The following is a 19,971-nucleotide window of genomic DNA, read 5'->3' as shown; positions in this document are numbered from 1 at the left end:
CAAGGCCTCTTAGGAATAGGCAAGGGCAACAATAATCCACTAGCCCGAGAACAACAAGGCTTGGCCCGAGCACAAACGTCACAAGACTGCACAAAGCCTCGCACATCTCGTGACAGGGAAGGCCACCAGAAGGACCTTGCCACCAAATCCCTGGTACCAAAAATTCCAGGATGACCTGCCAACGCAGAAGAATGAACCTCAGAGATGACTCTACTGGTCCAATCATCAGGAACAAACAGTCTATCAGGTGGGCAACGATCCGGTCTATCCGCCTGAAACTCCTGCAAGGCCCGCCGCAGGTCTGGAGAAACGGCTGACAATATCACTCCATCCTTAAGGATACCTGTGGGCTCAGAGTTACCAGGCGAGTCAGGCTCAAAACTCCTAGAAAGGGCATCCGCCTTAATATTCTTAGAACCCGGTAGGTATGACACCACAAAATTAAACCGAGAGAAAAACAATGACCAGCGCGCCTGTCTAGGATTCAGGCGCCTGGCGGTCTCAAGATAAATCAAATTTTTGTGGTCAGTCAATACCACCACCTGATGTCTGGCCCCCTCAAGCCAGTGGCGCCACTCCTCAAAAGCCCACTTCATGGCCAAAAGCTCCCGATTCCCAACATCATTCCGCTCAGCGGGCGAAAATTTACGGGAAAAGAAGGCACAAGGCCTCATCACAGAGCAGTCGGAACTTTTCTGCGACAACACTGCCCCAGCTCCGATCTCAGAAGCGTCGACCTCAACCTGAAAAGGAAGAGCAACATCAGGCTGACGCAACACAGGGGCAGAAGAAAAACGGCGCTTAAGCTCCCGAAAGGCCTCCACAGCATCAGGGGACCAATCAGCAACATCAGCACCCTTCTTAGTCAAATCGGTCAATGGCTTAACAACATCCGAAAAACCAGCAATAAATCGACGATAAAAGTTAGCAAAGCCCAAAAATTTCTGAAGACTCTTAAGAGAAGAGGGCTGCGTCCAATCACAAATAGCTTGAACCTTGACAGGATCCATCTCAATGGAAGAGGGAGAAAAAATATATCCCAAAAAGGAAATCCTCTGAACCCCAAAAACGCACTTAGAACCCTTCACACACAAAGAATTAGACCGCAAAACCTGAAAAACCCTCCTGACTTGCTGGACATGAGAGTCCCAGTCATCCGAAAAAATCAGAATATCATCCAGATACACAATCATAAATTTATCCAAATAATCGCGGAAAATGTCATGCATAAAGGACTGGAAGACTGAAGGGGCATTTGAAAGACCAAAAGGCATCACCAAATACTCAAAGTGGCCCTCGGGCGTATTAAATGCGGTTTTCCACTCATCCCCCTGCCTGATTCGCACCAAATTATACGCCCCACGGAGATCAATCTTAGAGAACCACTTGGCCCCCTTTATGCGAGCAAACAAATCAGTCAGCAACGGCAATGGGTATTGATATTTAACCGTGATTTTATTCAAAAGCCGATAATCAATACATGGTCTCAAAGAGCCGTCTTTTTTTGACACAAAGAAAAAACCGGCTCCTAAGGGAGATGACGATGGACGAATATGTCCCTTTTCCAAGGACTCCTTTATATATTCTCGCATAGCAGCATGTTCAGGCACAGACAGATTAAATAAACGACCCTTTGGGTATTTACTACCCGGAATTAAATCTATGGCACAATCGCACTCTCGGTGCGGAGGTAGCGAACCAAGCTTGGGTTCTTCAAAGACGTCACGATAGTCAGACAAGAACTCAGGAATCTCAGAGGGAATAGATGATGAAATGGAAACCAAAGGTACGTCCCCATGAGTCCCCTTACATCCCCAGCTCAACACAGACATAGCTCTCCAGTCGAGGACTGGGTTGTGAGATTGCAGCCATGGCAATCCTAGCACCAAAACATCATGTAGATTATACAGCACCAGAAAGCGAATAATCTCCTGGTGATCCGGATTAACACGCATAGTTACTTGTGTCCAGTATTGTGGTTTATTACTAGCCAATGGGGTGGAGTCAATCCCCTTCAGAGGAATAGGAGTCTCCAAAGGCTCTAAATCATACCCACAGCGTTTGGCAAAGGACCAATCCATAAGACTCAAAGCGGCGCCAGAGTCGATATAGGCGTCCGTGGTAATGGAAGACAAAGAGCAAATCAGGGTCACAGATAGAATGAACTTAGACTGTAAAGTGCCAATGGAAACAGATTTGTCAAGCTTTTTAGTGCGCTTAGAGCATGCTGATATAACATGAGTAGAATCACCACAATAGAAACACAACCCATTTTTCCGTCTAAAATTCTGCCGCTCGCTTCTGGACAGAATTCTATCACACTGCATACTTTCTGGCGTCTTCTCAGTGGACACCGCCAGATGGTGCACTGGTTTGCGCTCCCGCAGACGTCTATCGATCTGAATAGCCATTATCATGGACTCATTCAGACCCGCAGGCACAGGGAACCCCACCATAACATCCTTAATGGCATCAGAGAGACCCTCTCTGAAAGTCGCCGCCAGGGCGCACTCATTCCACTGAGTAAGCACAGACCATTTACGGAATCTTTGGCAGTAAATTTCAGCTTCATCTTGCCCCTGAGATAGGGACATCAAGGTTTTTTCTGCCTGAAGCTCCAAATGAGGTTCCTCATAAAGCAACCCCAAGGCCAGAAAAAACGCATCCACATTGAGCAACGCAGGATCCCCTGGTGTCAATGAAAAAGCCCAGTCTTGAGGGTCGCCCCGGAGCAAGGAAATCACAATCCTGACCTGCTGTGCAGGGTCTCCGGCAGAGCGAGACTTCAGGGACAAAAATAATTTGCAATTATTTTTAAAATTCTGAAAACCAGATCTATTCCCCGAGAAAAATTCCGGCAAAGGAACTCTCGGTTCAGACATAGGTGCATGAACAACAAAATCTTGCAAATTTTGTACCTTCGTGGCGAGATTATTCAAACCTGCAGTTACACTCTGAAGATCCATTACAAACAGATGCACACAGAGCCATTCAAAGATTAGAAGGAGAGAAAAAAAAAAAAAAAGGCTGCAGCATAGACAGGCTGGCAAGTGGTCCAATTAAGAGCACACTCAAAACTAGAGAAGAAAAAAAAAAAAAAAAAAAACTCTCAGCAGACTTCTTATTTCTCTCCTTTCTCAGCCAAGGATTTTAACCCTTTAGTGGGCCGGTCAAACTGTCATGTTCTCAATGGCAAGAGAACATAGCATCAGCATATATAGGAACTAGCTCTTGGAAGATGGAAACTGAACTGACCATGAACTAAACCTACCGCACAACTAGCAGTGGCCGGGTAGCATTCCTACTTTTTATCCCTAGATGCCCAGCGCCAGCCGGAGGACTAAATAATGCTAGCAGAGGAAAATATTAGTCCTAGCTCACCTCTAGAGAAATACCCCGAAAGGAGACAGAGGCCCCCCACATGTATTGGCGGTGATTAAAGATGAAATAACAAACGCAGCATGAAAATAGGTTTAGCAAATTTGAGGTCCACTTACTAGATAGCAGAAGACAGAAAGGACACTTTCATGGTCAGCTGAAAACCCTATCAAAACACCATCCAGAAATTACTTTAAAACTCTGGCATTAACTCATAATACCAGAGTGGCAATTCCTGATCACAAGAGCTTTCCAGACACAGTAACGAAACAACAGCTGTGAACTGGAACAAAAATGCAAAAACAAACATGGACAAAAGTCCAACTAATCTAGTTGTTGTCTAGGAGCAGGAACAAGCACAGAGAGGCTTCTGATAACATTGTTGACCGGCAAGCAACTAACAGAGAAGCAAGGTTATATAGCGACTCCCACATCTTGATGGGAACAGGTGAACAGAGAAGATGATGACACAAGTTCAATTCCACCAGTAGCCACCGGGGGAGCCCAGAATCCAAATTCACAACACCGTCCCTTCTCGGCCTTTTTTTTTTCCCTTCAAGATAGTGCCCCGTTTATTTTTGTCCGACAAAGCAATTTCCACATTTAGGCCCCAGCTTCAGCCTAGTTCCATTCTACGATTAGGGCACACACGATAGCCAGAGTGGCGGAAACTTCCTCTTTTTTTTTTCAGCTAATCACGGAAGTTTTCACTGTCTCTCCAGCGCGGACTCACGACAATGGCCACAAAACATCTCTTTCCAACACCATAGAGTTAATGGACATATCATTCCCATACCATAGAGACTACAGGACATGTCTCCCCAGGGACATCCCACTCCAAAACCACAGAGTTTATGGGTTAAGTTTATGTCTCCCCTCACACTAAGACTATGGCCAGCGTCACACTCAGCGTATGAAGATACGGTCCGTTTTTTAAGGCCGTAATACGCAGAAATGTTCCAAAAATAGTGATCCGTATGTCATCCGTAGGCAGGGTGTGGCAGTGTATTTTGCGCATGGCATCCTCCGTATGTAATCCGTATGGCATCCGTACTGCGATATTTTCTCGCAGGCTTGCAAAACCGACATCTAATGGATTTATGGGCTCAAATGTTCATGAAAACATATATATATATATATATATATATATATATATATATATATATATATACACACACACACATATACAGTACAGACCAAAAGTTTGGACACATCTTCTCACTTAAAGATTTTTCTGTATTTTTGTGAAGGAAGAAAATAAGAAAGAATCTCCATTTTGTGCTTTTCGACTCCATTTTGTTGTTTTGATATAAATTTTGTTAGTAGGCTGAAGGTTACAGCTGTTATGAGATTTTGATGAGACCTTGATTGTTGCAACCTCGGTAGAACATGAGACTGAGGGTGTATTGTTCTACAAAACTTTGACGCACAGATTGTTCCTGTATTCTTATAGGCTAAGAACCGTGAGCGTGTTCTTATGCTGATTGGTTGAAGTGTAATTTCTATGACTGTGATATAATTTCTATGACTGTGATATAGTCATGCAGAATAAACGGGGGCCAGAGATCAGCTCGATCCCCCATACAGAGACACACGTCTCCGTCTGGTCATTTTCAGTTGCCGGCAACACCTTATATATTAATTTGGAAATCACTGGGTTAACCGTGAAGGATCACTTTAAATCCTCCCTCAACAGTTGGTGCCGAAACCCGGGATTCAAGCAGGAACGCTTCTGCCCCCCGGAGGACAACAAGACAAAGGACCCTCGGACCGGACGCAGGCACTGGAAAATTGGGACTGATCATCCCCCACAACCACGGTAAGTTGGCAGTTATACTGTCCAGACTGACCGTTTGGTGTGGTTTTCCTGTGTTTGTTGCTGCAAAGAGGATCTGAGGTTTGTCCCCGATGGTGGGATGATTCTTGGGTGGAATCATATAGAGGTGTAGTTCCGTTGGAAGCCCAGTGCTCGAACCGTACCTCATAAGGGACGGACACCCCGGATTAACCAGTGATGTAATTCTCTTTACAGTCAAAATACCCTGAATTCCTGATCACTGTTAGAATCAGGCGCGGTGAGGTGATCGAAGATTGGGTAGGATGCGTAACTCAGGAATATATTGATTTAAATATTTCCAGGGGTGTCCGGAGGGTTAAGTCTAAGACGCCCTCCTCCTTTCACTGAGTACCGCGATTTTGGGTTGTCCCAGAGGGGGACAGGTAAAAACCCCAGTGGAATAGGCTACACAGCTGCTCTGGTATCTATACACGACTAAGTAGGGGTATTTCGCTTTAAAGGAGAATCAGTCCGTGGAAGAAGACTTTGAATTGTGTGATAAAAATTAGATATTGTTAACCCAAAGAAGGGAAAAGAAATCTGTCAGGAATGCAGGGAAAATATTCTCAATCATTGGTTTTTCTAAGGTGTTCTGGTATGTGAATTGTGCGATGAAGATTTTGTAGAAATTAATTAAGTCTAAGAACTGTTGTATTTTGTGTTTGTCTTTGAAATATCCGATGGGCGGGGGGGAGTTATACAGCTGCGTTATGGTTTTTTTCTGTGCTGAGGAATGTTGTGATTCCTCCTATCTCCGTGTTTCTGGTAGGGAGGGGCAGCAGCAGGTCGCTGCGCTCTTGAGTCTCTCTGTGTTTTTTTTTTTAGTGTTGTACGCGCTGGTAGATCTGTGAAATATTGTAAATTGAAAGTGAAATCTGGTTGTGCCCCTCAGTCCTAAGGCACCAATATATATGTTGGGTTGTCAGAACTTAGTGCGCCTCCATTCTGTGATCCGGCTGCGTGGATCTGTGATGTATGCGGAGTTACTAATTCTCAGTGTAGAGAGGTCTGTTCAAGAAGACCCGGAGTTGTAGCCCCCACCTTTCCCTTGCTAAACGCTGACAGCAATTCCCCCGCTCCAAATACAGCCCCCCTTTCACAGCTGTATGGACAGCAGAGCTCCTTATCAGCTCCAGCCCTCCCACTCTACACAAATCCAGTCTCATACTAAAATATCCCTTTTAACCCTGTCTGGGAATCTTCCTCCCCAGCCCCACCATGCAAATTCTCAGATCAAGAGCTTGTTTTAATTAGAGTAGATAACAGACCCAATAAATATACTCTTATAAAACCTATCCCTGTGGGACCTTTCCCTGAAGTTACTGCTCAGTTCGTAATCTCTTCTATATGTTCGGTAAATTTACTGGGGGCAGATTTATTCTTACAGTTCTGCTCCAGAATACAATTCCAAGATGATGGTCAGATGGTCCTTACGTTATATAACTCCTATGCAAATGAATATAAAGAGATGTGTATCCTACATGCCCTTCCCACAGTTATGATGGTCCTGATAGACCCAGATTCTCCCCCAATAATGCCTGTAGAACCAGTAAAAGTGTTTCTCAAACCTGGTGCCCCCTTTTTCTAAAGTCCATCAATACCCTTTGAAATATGATCAGGAGCAGTGTCTCAAGGGGCAAATACAAATGTTATTCGATAATGGTGCCCTGATACCCTGTGTTTCCCCATGTAACACACCCTTGTTTCCCGTTAAGAAAAAGACCCCACCCGGCCAACCCCCTGTGTACCGGCTGGTACAAGATCTACAGGCATTTAATGCAGTTACTGTTCCAGAAACTCCGGTGGTGCCTAAGCCACATACTCTTTTGTCCCAGATATCTCAGGATGCTGCTTGGTTCATGGTTATCGATCTTGCCAATGTCTTCTTCAGCATTCCATTACACCCAGATTGCCAGTTCTGTTTGCATTCATTTATCAGGGATGACAATTGACGTGGACAGTTATGCCAAAGGGGGGCCAGTCATAGCCCAAGAGTGTCAGGCCTACCTTGCCACTTATGGCCCCTTGCAACCAGGAGAGGCTATGGCCACCCCACACGATGTATATAGTATCCTTAACCAAGTACAACCTGGCCACATGTCCATGGCTAGACAGCTGCGACTTCAGTGTGCTATTCTCATGCCTACTAATGTGATTTAAAAAAAAGGTGCACTGTCCTGAACCCCGCTACTCTTCTCCTAGTTCCCCTGGATCCAAAGGGGGGAGGAGTAGGTGACATGAGCAAGGACACTCTTTCTTTCTAGAATGGATCCAGAGGAACAAGATTAGGTTTCCAAACCACATGATTGTCTAGAATTGATGTCTCAGGAAACGGCTGGTCTCTAGTGTGCCTATTCTAATGCTGATTTTGAGCTTTTTGTAGATGGATCCCGTCACCAAGATGACCAAGGACGCTTCTGTACCGGATATGCTGTGGTCTCAGAACATGAGGTAATCAAGGCAGAGTCAATGCCAGCTCATATGTCTGCACAAGAAGCAGAAGCTCAAGGCGCTTACAGAAGCGTGCAAACTAGCAGAAGGTAAGACTGTAAATATCTACACTGATTCCAGGTATGCTTTTGGCATTGCACACGGTTATGGGCCTATCTGGAGAGCCAGGGCTTTCCTGACAGCAAATGGCCACCCCATTAAACGTGCTGAGGCAGTCCAGCAACTTATGAATGCACTACAGCTTCCCACCCAAACAGGCATCATAAAGGTAAAGGCACATACTAAAGGCACTGATGGACGGACTAAGGGTAACGCACTGGCAGACCAGGCTGCCAAGAAAGCAGTAAGCACTCCTGTAGCCTCTCAAGTACATCACCTAGACACCCCACCATCTCCATTTGTGTTGAAAGACATCTTAGCCCGTTTACAAGAAAAGGCAAGTAAGGAGGAGAAAAATAGGTGGCAAAAGATAGGGGCTTGCTCTGATACCGTCACTGGACTATGGGGGAGGGGTGAAAAGGTCTGCCTACCACAGGTACTGTACCCAATGATGGCACAGGTTCTGCACGGGAATGTGCACCACTCGAAGACGGCCATGTGTGACACCCTACAGAAACAATGGATTGCCCCCGGGTTTTCCACCTGTGCAGAAAACCAGGTACAGAGCTGCATGATATGTGCCACACATAATCAGAGTAGGACAGTGAAAACCCCATCCAAACACACTCCCCGGCCCTTTAACCAATTCCAGAGACTGCAGAATGATTATATTCAGTTACCCAGAGTAGGGACGTATGAGTATGTGTTGGTCTGCATTGATTTATTTTCAGGTTGGCCAGAAGCCTACCCAGTTGCCAATGCTACGGCTAAGACAACGGTGAAGAAACTGATGGCTGAGATCATATGCAGGTATGGAGTTCCTGAAGTCATTGAAAGCGATCGGGGCTCCCATTTTACTGGAGAGATCATGTCAGAGGTAATGGCAGCACTGGGGGTAAGTCAAGCATTGCATACTCCATCCACAGAGTAGTGGAAAAGTGGAAAGACTAAATGGAACTCTTAAGCTTAAAATCCAGAAGGCAATGGCAGAGACTGGTAAACCATGGACAGAATGCCTCCCTCTAGCTTTGTTTTTAATAAGACATACCCCAAACAGGAAGACAGGACTGTCACCGTATGAGATTCTGTTTGGCAGGGGCCCCAATCTTGAATGTTTCTTTCCACAACAGTTGCAGCTCAAGTACCAGGACTTGACTAGCTATGTGCAGGCCTTACATGGGCACCTTGCCAGAGTGCATTTAACCGTTTTCAGTTCTCTTTCAGACCCAGACAAGGTTCCTGGACACCATCCCTTTGTGCCAGGAGACCTGGTGTATGTGAAAAAGTTTGTGTGCAGAGATTGTCTCCAGACAAGATTTGAAGGACCTCACACGGTGATCCTGGTCACCCCCCACTGCAGTAAAACTCGAAGGAAAAGAGCACCTGGATCCACGCCTCACACTGTAAAAGAGACTGTTGTTTTTGATCCTGGAACTGAGGGCTATCCTCGCCCCTACCTCTTTGGTCCCTATTGTAAAAATAAGAATTCTGGTCCTACTATTCTCTGGGTAAACCTGACAGCCCCGGCGAATATCTGGCGATTTGATTTCTGTGATGTAGTCAAGTGCCCCGAGACTGAACGGGTGGTAGAGGAGACCATCCAGTTTTATATGTGTGTTACTAGAAATGACAACAATAACCGTTATTATTGGTCAGATGCTGCCTGGAATACGGGAGATGATTGGGGATATAAACCTAGTGAAGCCATGTTCCCAAGGATGGGACGGGTAGGAGTCTCCGTGAGAGAATGCATCTAACAGCCCTTCTGTAACCACTTAGGGGCTGTAAATGGGGTAAAAGTTGTCACCCCCTCCTCCTAAATCTCGAAAGCCCCCAATCTGCTGACCTGCAGACATTTGTACTGGGAAGGAATTATAATTATGTATTTAGTAGTGGATACCATGGGAATTTAGGCCCAGGTGAGCGTTTGCAAAATGTAGTTAATGAAGTGATCCCCATTCCAGGTCTCAGTTGGCAAGAGGTTTTCTCCATAGAAACACAAACAGCCCCAAGGAAAAACCTATGGTTAGAATGGGTGAGATACAATGTAAGAGTCCAGAATATCTCTGTAGGATGTATTGCTTGTGCTGCTGCGAATACACACCTATACACACATGCATTGCTTTTCCCTGATGACAACACCACTGCCTGTGTTATGAATCTGTTGAAAGGTTTGAAGTCCACTGATTGTCCAGATTATGTCCCACTAATTCATGAAGAACCTAAACTAAAGGTCCCAGGAGAAGTAACCGTATTAGCTGACAATTACACCTGCTATAATTCCCACGACACCACAGGTACACTAGTAGGGATCTTCGAGACAGGTTTCTGCAAGGGGAGCAGTTCTCTAGATACTGATTTGCTAATCAAACATACAGAATATATGTACGACATTTATTGGTTATGTGGAGATGGTAAGCTCCGTCCTAGGTTGCCTAATGCCTGGATAGGCCAATGCACCCCTGTTAAACTAGCTATGCAGTTCAAGATTTTACTTTTGGGATCCAAAGATACCTGATGAACCTACCAGAAAGAGGAGAAGTTTTGATCAGCTCCACATGAGTTATTAAGAAGATCTATTAGTATATATTGATGCCATTGGAGTGCCAAGGGGGGTGTCTGACCAGTTTAAAGCCCAGAACCAGATTTATGCCGGCTTTGCTTCTATAATCCCACAGGTGCAGATTAATAAAAATGTTGAATGGATCAAATATATATATATTACAGTGAACAAAGATTTGTCAATTATAGCTGTGATGCCTTTTAGGGTATAGTTGAGGATTTGGGCCCTAATACTTGTATAACCGTGCTGCAACCCGACCTAAGAGAATTACACTGAATCCTGTCCAGACAAGATCACATGCAGTGACATAAGAAGCTGATACAGGATTGTGGTTGGTGGATACTGGAGACACTAACTTTTGGGAGTAGGCTGACAGTAATCCTTTTGGGAAGGAGCTGTAGACCAGCATGTCATGTCGCCCCCACCACCAGAGAACCAACCACATCAGGTAGGGTAAGACAGATACAGGAGTATTATCCCTGGAGGCCCTCTGACTAGCTATGCAAAAACAATTGGCTGACCCTGAGAACCAACCTTTCTCATTTTACAAACAAATAATGATAATATGATGGACGTATAAGTACACCTGGGCAGGCCTAGGTAGTTAGTGAAAGCAACTCCGACTGGCACCTTTCTCTGTGAAGGAAGAAATTAAGAAAGAATCTCCATTTTGTGCTTTTCGACTCCATTTTGTTGTTTTGATATAAATTTTGTTAGTAGGCTAAACTTTACCGCTGTTATGAGACCTTGATTGTTGCAACTTGGACAGAACATGAGACTGAGGGTATGAAACCTTGATGAGACCTTGATTGTTGCAACTTGGACAGATGAGACTGAGGGTGTATTGTTCTACAAAACTTTTGACGCACAGATTGTTCCTGCATTCTTATAGGCTAAGAACTGTGAGCATGTTCTTATGCTGATTGGTTGAAGTTCTGCATTCTTATAGGCTAAAAACCGTGAACGTGTTTTTATGCTGATTGGTTGAAGTATAATTTTTTATGATTATAAAAATGATATGCAGAATAAACGGGGGCCAGAGATCAGCTCGATCCCCCATACAGAGACACACGTCTCCGTCTGGTCATTTTCAGTTGCCGGCAACACTTTATATATTAATTTGGAAATCACTGGGTTAACCGTGAAGGATCACTTTAAATCCTCCCTCAACAGTTGGTGCCGAAACCCGGGACCTAAGCAGGAACGCCTCTGCCCCCCCCCCCGGAGGACAACAAGACAAAGGACCCTCGGACCGGACGCAGGCACTGGAAAATTGGGACTGATCATCCCCCACAACCACGGTAAGTTGGCAGTTATACTGTCCAGACTGACCGTTTGGTGTGGTTTTCCTGTGTTTGTTGCTGCAAAGAGGATCTGAGGTTTGTCCCCGGAGTGGGATGATTCTTGGGTGGAATCATATAGAGGTGTAGTTCCGTTGGAAGCCCAGTGCTCGAACCGTACCTCATAAGGGACGGACACCCCGGATTAACCAGTGATGTAATTCTCTTTACAGTCAAAATACCCTGAATTCCTGATCACTGTTAGAATCAGGAGCGGTGAGGTGATCGAAGATTGGGTAGGATGCATAACTCAGGAATATATTGATTTAAATATTTCCAGGGATGTCCGGAGGGTTAAGTCTAAGACGCCCTCCTCCTTTCACGGAGTACCGCGATTTTGGGTTGTCCCAGCGGGGGACAGGTAAAAACCCCAGTGGAATAGGCTACACAGCTGCTCTGGTATCTATACACGACTAAGTAGGGGTATTTCGCTTTAAAGGAGAATCAGTCCGTGGAAGAAGAAGACTTTGAATTGTGTGATAAAAATTAGATATTGTTAGCCCAAAGAAGGGAAAAGAAATCTGTCAGGAATGCAGGGAAAATATTCTCAATCTGGTATGTGAATTGTGCGATGAAGATTTTGTAGAAATTAATTAAGTCTAAGAACTGTTGTATTTTGTGTTTGTCTTTGGAATATCCGATGGGAGGGGTTGAGCAGCTTCGCTGTTGGTTTTTTTCCCTTTTGCGCTGAGGAATGTTTCCTTATCTCCCTGTTTCTAGTAGGGAGGGGTCATGCACGTCGCTGCGCTCTTGAGTCTCTTTGTGTTTTTTTTTAGTGTTGTACGCGCTGGTAGATCTGTGAAATATTGTAAATTGAAAGTGAAATCTAGTGTTTAGTTTTAGAAGGAAATTTGTAAGTGATTGAAAGATTAAAAGCAAGTTGAGTGGTTGATATATAGCAAATTGAGGATCAACAGAGAAAGTGAATTCTAGTTGTTTTTGTTACCGTTACGTTGAAAAAGGAAAGTTGTCTACTCCTATGATAAAGTCTGGATGTTTTGTGGTGCAGGAAGGTATTGAGAAAGCGTTTGAGAATAATGTGTCAGAAAGACAAACAATTAAAAATGATGATCTGGAACAGGGGGTCTCCCTGCTTGATGATAAGGTCCCTCCCCAGGAAATCAAGCCTCTTCTCCCGACCGTAAGCTCTGTGCCCCTCAATCCCAAAGCACCAATATATGGTGATCGTGGATCTGTGATGTATGCGGAGTTACTAATTCTCAGTGTAGAGAGGTCTGTTCAAGAAGACCCGGAGTTGTAGCCCCCACCTTTCCCTTGCTAAACGCTGACAGCAATTCCCCCGCCCCAAATACAGCCCCCCTTTCACAGCTGCAAGGACGCTCATTATCAGCGGTTCGTGTAACAGGCTGCCCTCCCCACCTTACACAAGTCCAGTCTCATACTAAAATATCCCTTTTAACCCTGTCTGGGAATCTCCCTCCCCAGCCCCATGTCAATTCTCAGATCAAGAGCTTGTTTTAATTAGAGTAGATAACAGACCCAATAAATATACTCTTATAAAACCTATCCCTGTGGGACCTTTCCCTGAAGTTACTGCTCAGTTCGTAATCTCTCCCTCATGTCCGGTAAATTTACTGGGGGCAGATTTATTATCACAGTTCCGCTCCAGAATACAATTCCAAGATGATGGTCAGATGGTCCTTACGTTATATAACCCCTATGCAGATGAACACAATGAGATCTGTATTCTACATGCCCTTCCCACGGTTATGATGGTCCTGATAGACCCAGATTCTCCCCCAATAATGCCTGTAGAACCAGTAAAAGTGTTTCTCAAACCTGGTGCCCCTTTTTCTAAAGTCCATCAATACCCTTTGAAATATGATCAGGAGCAGTGTCTCAAGGGGCAAATACAAATGTTATTCGATAATGGTGCCCTGATACCCTGTGTTTCCCCATGTAACACACCCTTGTTTCCCGTTAAGAAAAAGACCCCACCCGGCCAACCTCCTGTGTACCGGCTGGTACAAGATCTACAGGCATTTAATGCAGTTACTGTTCCAGAAACTCCGGTGGTGCCTAAGCCACATACTCTTTTGTCCCAGATATCTCAGGATGCTGCTTGGTTCATGGTTATCGATCTTGCCAATGTCTTCTTCAGCATTCCATTACACCCAGATTGCCAGTTCTGTTTGCATTCATTTATCAGGGATGACAATTGACGTGGACAGTTATGCCAAAGGGGGGCCAGTCATAGCCCAAGAGTGTCAGGCCTACCTTGCCACTTATGGCCCCTTGCAACCAGGAGAGGCTATGGCCACCCCACACGATGTATATAGTATCCTTAACCAAGTACAACCTGGCCACATGTCCATGGCTAGACAGCTGCGATTTCAGTGTGCTATTCTCATGCCTACTAATGTGATTTAAAAAAAAAAGGTGCACTGTCCTAAACCCCGCTACTCTTCCCCTAGTTCCCCTGGATCCAAAGGGGGGAGGAGTAGGTGACATGAAAAAGGACACTCTTTTTCTTTCTAGAATGGATCCAGAGGAACAAGATCAGGTTTCCAAACCACATGATTGTCTAGAATTGATGTCTCAGGAAACGGCTGGTCTCTAGTGTGCCTATTCTAATGCTGATTTTGAGCTTTTTGTAGATGGATCCCGTCACCAAGATGACCAAGGACGCTTCTGTACCGGATATGCTGTGGTCTCAGAACATGAGGTAATCAAGGCAGAGTCAATGCCAGCTCATATGTCTGCACAAGAAGCAGAAGCTCAAGGCGCTTACAGAAGCGTGCAAACTAGCAGAAGGTAAGACTGTAAATATCTACACTGATTCCAGGTATGCTTTTGGCATTGCACACGGTTATGGGCCTATCTGGAGAGCCAGGGCTTTCCTGACAGCAAATGGCCACCCCTTTAAACGTGCTGAGGCAGTCCAGCAACTTATGAATGCACTACAGCTTCCCACCCAAACAGGCATCATAAAGGTAAAGGCACATACTAAAGGCACTGATGGACGGACTAAGGGTAACGCACTGGCAGACCAGGCTGCCAAGAAAGCAGCAAGCACTCCTGTAGCCTCTCAAGTACATCACCTAGACACCCCACCATCTCCATTTGTGTTGAAAGACATCTTAGCCCGGTTACAAGAACAGGCAAGTAAGGAGGAGAAAAATAGGTGGCAAAAGATAGGGGCTTGCTCTGATACCGTCACTGGACTATGGGGGAGGGGTGAAAAGGTCTGCCTACCACAGGTACTATACCCAATGATGGCACAGGTTCTGCACGGGAATGTGCACCACTCGAAGACGGCCATGTGTGACACCCTACAGAAACAATGGATTGCCCCCGGGTTTTCCACCTGTGCAGAAAGCCAGGTACAGAGCTGCATGATATGTGCCACACATAATCAGAGTAGGACAATGAAAACCCCATCCAAACACACTCCCCGGCCCTTTAACCAATTCCAGAGACTGCAGAATGATTATATTCAGTTACCCAGGGTAGGGACGTATGAGTATGTGTTGGTCTGCATTGATTTATTTTCAGGTTGGCCAGAAGCCTACCCAGTTGCCAATGCTACGGCTAAGACAACGGTGAAGAAACTGATGGCTGAGATCATATGCAGGTATGGAGTTCCTGAAGTCACTGAAAGCGATCGGGGCTCCCATTTTACTGGAGAGATCATGTCAGAGGTAATGGCAGCACTGGGGGTAAGTCAAGCATTGCATACTCCATACCATCCGCAGAGTAGTGGAAAAGTGGAGAGACTAAATGGAACTCTTAAGCTTAAAATCCAGAAGGCAATGGCAGAGACTGGTAAACCATGGACAGTATGCCTTCCTCTAGCTTTGTTTTCAGTAAGACATACCCCAAACAGGAAGACAGGACTGTCACCGTATGAGATTCTGTTTGGCAGGAGCCCCTATATTGAAGGTTTCTTTCCACAACAGTTGCAGCTCAAGTACCAGGACTTGACTAGCTATGTGCAGGCCTTACATGGACACCTTGCCAAAGTGCATTTAACTGTCTTCAGTTCTCTTCCAGACTCAGACAAGGTTCCTGGACACCATCCCTTTGTGCCAGGAGACCTGGTGTATGTGAAAAAGTTTGTGCGCAGAGATTGTCTCCAGCCGAGATTTGAAGGACCTCACACGGTGATCCTGGTTACCCCCCCTGCAGTAAAACTCGAAAGAAAGAGCACCTGGATCCATGCCTCACACTGTAAAAGAGACTGTTGTTTTTGATCCTGGAACTGAGGGCTATCCTCGCCCCTACCTCTTTGGTCCCTATTGTAAAAATAAGAATTCTGGTCCTACTATTCTCTGGGTAAACCTGACAGCCCCGGCGAATATCTGGCGATTTGATTTCTGTGATGTAGTCAAGTGCCCCGAGACTGAACGGGTGGTAGAGGGGACCATCCAGTTTTATATGTGTGTTACCAGAAATGACAACAATAACTGTTATTATTGGTCAGATGCTGCCTGGAATACGGGAGATGATTGGGGATATAAATCTAGTGAAGCCATGTTCCCAAGGATGGGACGGGTAGGAGTTTTCGTGAGAGAATGCATCTAACAGCCTTTCTGCAACCACTTAGGGGCTGTAGATGGGGTAAAAGTTGTCACCCCCTCCTCCTAAATCTCGAAAGCCCCCAATCTGCTGACCTGCAGACATTTGTACTGGGAAGGCATTATAATTATGTATTTAGTAGTGGATACCATGGGAATTTAGGCCCAGGTGAGCTTTTGCAAAATGTAGTTAATGAAGTGATCCCCATTCCAGGTCTCAGTTGGCAAGAGGTTTTCTCCATAGAAACACAAACAGCCCCAAGGAAAAACCTATGGTTAGAATGGGTGAGATACAATGTAAGAGTCCAGAATATCTCTGTAGGATGTATTGCTTGTGCTGCTGCGAATACACACCTATACACACATGCATTGCTTTTCCCTGATGACAACACCACTGCCTGTGTTATGAATCTGTTGAAAGGTTTGAAGTCCACTGATTGTCCAGATTATGTCCCACTAATTCATGAAGAACCTAAACTAAAGGTCCCAGGAGAAGTAACCGTATTAGCTGACAATTACACCTGCTATAATTCCCACGACACCACAGGTACACTAGTAGGGATCTTCGAGACAGGTTTCTGCAAGGGGAGCAGTTCTCTAGATACTGATTTGCTAATCAAACATACAGAATATATGTATGATATTTATTGGTTATGTGGAGACGGTAAGCTCCGTCCTAGGTTGCCTAATGCCTGGATAGGCCAATGCACCCTTGTTAAACTAGTTATGCAGTTCAAGATTTTATTTTTGGGATCCAAAGATACCTGATGAACTTACCAGAAAGAGGAGAAATCTCGATCAGCTCCACATGAGTTGTGAAGAAGATCCACTAGTATATATTGATACCATTGGAGTGCCAAGGGGGGTGTCTGACCAGTTTAAAGCCCAGAACCAGATTTATGCCGGCTTTGCTTCTATAATCCCACAGGTGCAGATTAATAAAAATGTTGAATGGATCAAATATATATATATTACAGTGAACAAAGATTTGTCAATTATAGCTGTGATGCCTTCCAGGGTATAGTTGAGGACTTGGGCCCTAACACTCGTATGACTCGTGCTGCAACCCGACCTAAGAGAATTACACTGAATCCTGTCCAGACAAGATCACATGCAGTGACAAAAGCTGACACAGGATTGTGGTTGGTGGATACTGGAGACACTAACTTTTGGGAGTAGGCTGACAGTAATCCTTTTGGGAAGGAGCTGTAGACCAGCATGTCATGTCGCCCCCACCACCAGAGAACCAACCACATCAGGTAGGGTAAGACAGATACAGGAGTATTATCCCTGGAGGCCCTCTGACTAGCTATGCAAAAACAATTGGCTGACCCTGAGAACCAACCTTTCTCATTTTACAAACAAATAATGATAATATGATGGACGTATAAGTACACCTGGGCAGGCCTAGGTAGTTAGTGAAAGCAACTCCGACTGGCACCTTTCTCAATCAAGAAGTAGACCCACCAGAGTACGATGGTACTGATCCAGGGGAGATCCCTAAGTATGTCCCCCTCAAAAGAGTAGACAGAACCCCTCATTCTCAGATGATGCTAAGAGATTTTGTTTAGGGACAGTGGGAGAACTCCATGTGAAGTTAGTGAAGGGTTCAGCTGCCTGGAGGCCTCTCGCTAGGGGAGAGTTTCTGAGGTGTCTGGATGAAGAAATCCACCTCCCCTTTTCCCATCACATGGACAGTCTCGAAGGATCTTTCTTTAGGGAAAAAAAAAACAACTTAGTATTAAGGGGGGATTGTCAAGGTGAAAATATATTTTCTTATACCTTTTTGTACTGCTATACTCATACTGTGAAACAATAACTTTTTTTCCTATGCTTGCAGATATAACTATTTAAAATGGCCTGCCAGTATTCACCTTTATCCTTGTTATGTATGTAATACTAAAACTTGTTTTTTTGGTGTATTTCTGTGTGTATTAGGAAATTCTGCACTAGGATAACTAGTGATGAAACCAAAAGCGTTGCCACCCCTGCTCTTCCCTACACCGATTTCACAAAGTTATCTGATGAAGATGTTGAAGCCAAGCGCATGGCTATCTTCAAAGGATCCCCACTACTGTTATCAATAATTGTTATTCGTAAATTCTAGTATACAGGGGGGACGGGTACGCCGCAGCAGACATGGCTGGTAACATGGCACCAGTCATGTGAAGACCAGTACCCCTCGAGCTTAGAGCTTGGGATAGTATCTCTGATGCTGGACATTAATTAACAAAATTTATCTAGGGGGGAATGTGAAGGAAGAAATTAAGAAAGAATCTCCATTTTGTGCTTTTCGACTCCATTTTGTTGTTTTGATATAAATTTTGTTAGTAGGCTAAACTTTACCGCTGTTATGAGACCTTGATTGTTGCAACTTGGACAGAACATGAGACTGAGGGTATGAAACCTTGATGAGACCTTGATTGTTGCAACTTGGACAGAACATGAGACTGAGGGTGTATTGTTCTACAAAACTTTGACGCACAGATTGTTCCTGCATTCTTATAGGCTAAGAACTGTGAGCATGTTCTTATGCTGATTGGTTGAAGTTCTGCATTCTTATAGGCTAAAAACCGTGAACGTGTTTTTATGCTGATTGGTTGAAGTATAATTTTTTATGATTATAAAAATGATATGCAGAATAAACGGGGGCCAGAGATCAGCTCGATCCCCCATACAGAGACACACGTCTCCGTCTGGTCATTTTCAGTTGCCGGCAACACTTTATATATTAATTTGGAAATCACTGGGTTAACCGTGAAGGATCACTTTAAATCCTCCCTCAACATCTCAATCAAGAAGTAGACCCACCAGAGTACAATGGTACTGATCCAGGGGAGATCCCTAAGTATGTCCCCCTCAAAAGAGTAGACAGAACCCCTCATTCTCAGATGATGCTAAGAGATTTTGTTTAGGGACAGTGGGAGAACTCCATGTGAGGTTAGTGAAGGGTTCAGCTGCCTGGAGGCCTCTCGCTAGGGGAGAGTTTCTGAGGTGTCTGGATGAAGAAATCCACCTCCCCTTTTCCCATCACATGGACAGTCTCGAAGGATCTTTCTTTAGGGAAAAAAACTTAGTATTTAGGGGGGATTGTCAAGGTGAAAATATATTTTCTTATACCTTTTTGTACTGCTATACTCTTATACTGTGAAACAATAACTTTTTCCTATGCTTGCAGATATAACTGTATTTAAAATGGCTGCCAGTATTCACCTTTATCCTTGTTATGTATGTAATACTAAAACTTGTTTTTTTTGTTGTATTTCTGTGTGTATTAGGAAATTCTGCACTAGGATAACTAATGATGAAACCAAAAGCGTTGCCACCCCTGCTCTTCTCTACACCGATTTTACAAAGTTACCTGATGAAGATGTTGAAGCCAAGCGCATGGCTATCTTCAAAGGATCCCCACTACTGTTATCAATAATTGTTATTCGTAAATTCTAGTATACAGGGGGGACGGGTACGCCGCAACAGCCATGGCTGGTAACATGGCACCTGCCATGTGAAGACCAGTACCCCTCGAGCTTAGAGCTTGGGATAGTATCTCTGATGCTGGACATTAATTAACAAAATTTATCTAGGGGGGAATGTGAAGGAAGAAAATAAGAAAGAATCTCCATTTTGTGCTTTTCGACTCCATTTTGTTGTTTTGATATAAATTTTGTTAGTAGGCTGAAGGTTACAGCTGTTATGAGATTTTGATGAGACCTTGATTGTTGCAACCTCGGTAGAACATGAGACTGAGGGTGTATTGTTCTACAA

At 44.6% G+C, this 19,971-nt stretch overlaps 1 protein-coding gene and 1 pseudogene across 2 annotated transcripts in view; one reads left to right on the top strand and one right to left on the bottom strand.

Annotated features, from left to right (window-relative positions):
* Positions 1 to 19,971, bottom strand: part of LOC143786223 (piwi-like protein 1) — a 107,300-nt pseudogene that overhangs the window by 41,546 nt on the left and 45,783 nt on the right. The window lies entirely within an intron of this gene.
* LOC143785861 (protein NYNRIN-like) lies at positions 6,407 to 10,953 on the top strand. Its single transcript, XM_077274995.1, has 2 exons — positions 6,407 to 7,666; positions 7,787 to 10,953. Exons 1-2 carry the CDS (start codon positions 7,599 to 7,601, stop codon positions 8,694 to 8,696), a joined length of 978 nt encoding a protein of 325 aa, XP_077131110.1. The 5' UTR covers positions 6,407 to 7,598; the 3' UTR covers positions 8,697 to 10,953.

Source organism: Ranitomeya variabilis, chromosome 7, assembly GCF_051348905.1.
Source record: "Ranitomeya variabilis isolate aRanVar5 chromosome 7, aRanVar5.hap1, whole genome shotgun sequence".
NCBI classification, from domain to species: domain Eukaryota; kingdom Metazoa; phylum Chordata; class Amphibia; order Anura; family Dendrobatidae; genus Ranitomeya; species Ranitomeya variabilis.
The sequence above is the reverse complement of the archived record's forward strand: the minus strand, read 5'-3'. Positions and strand labels throughout refer to the sequence as shown.

Excerpts from the sequence above, each read along its gene's own strand:
- LOC143785861 (XM_077274995.1), top strand. The coding sequence starts at position 7,599 with ATGGATCCCGTCACCAAGATGACCAAGGACGCTTCTGTACCGGATATG. Across the intron at positions 7,667-7,786 it reads CTGTGGTCTCAGAACATGAG|GTATGCTTTTGGCATTGCAC; the intron begins GTAATCAAGGCA and ends CACTGATTCCAG.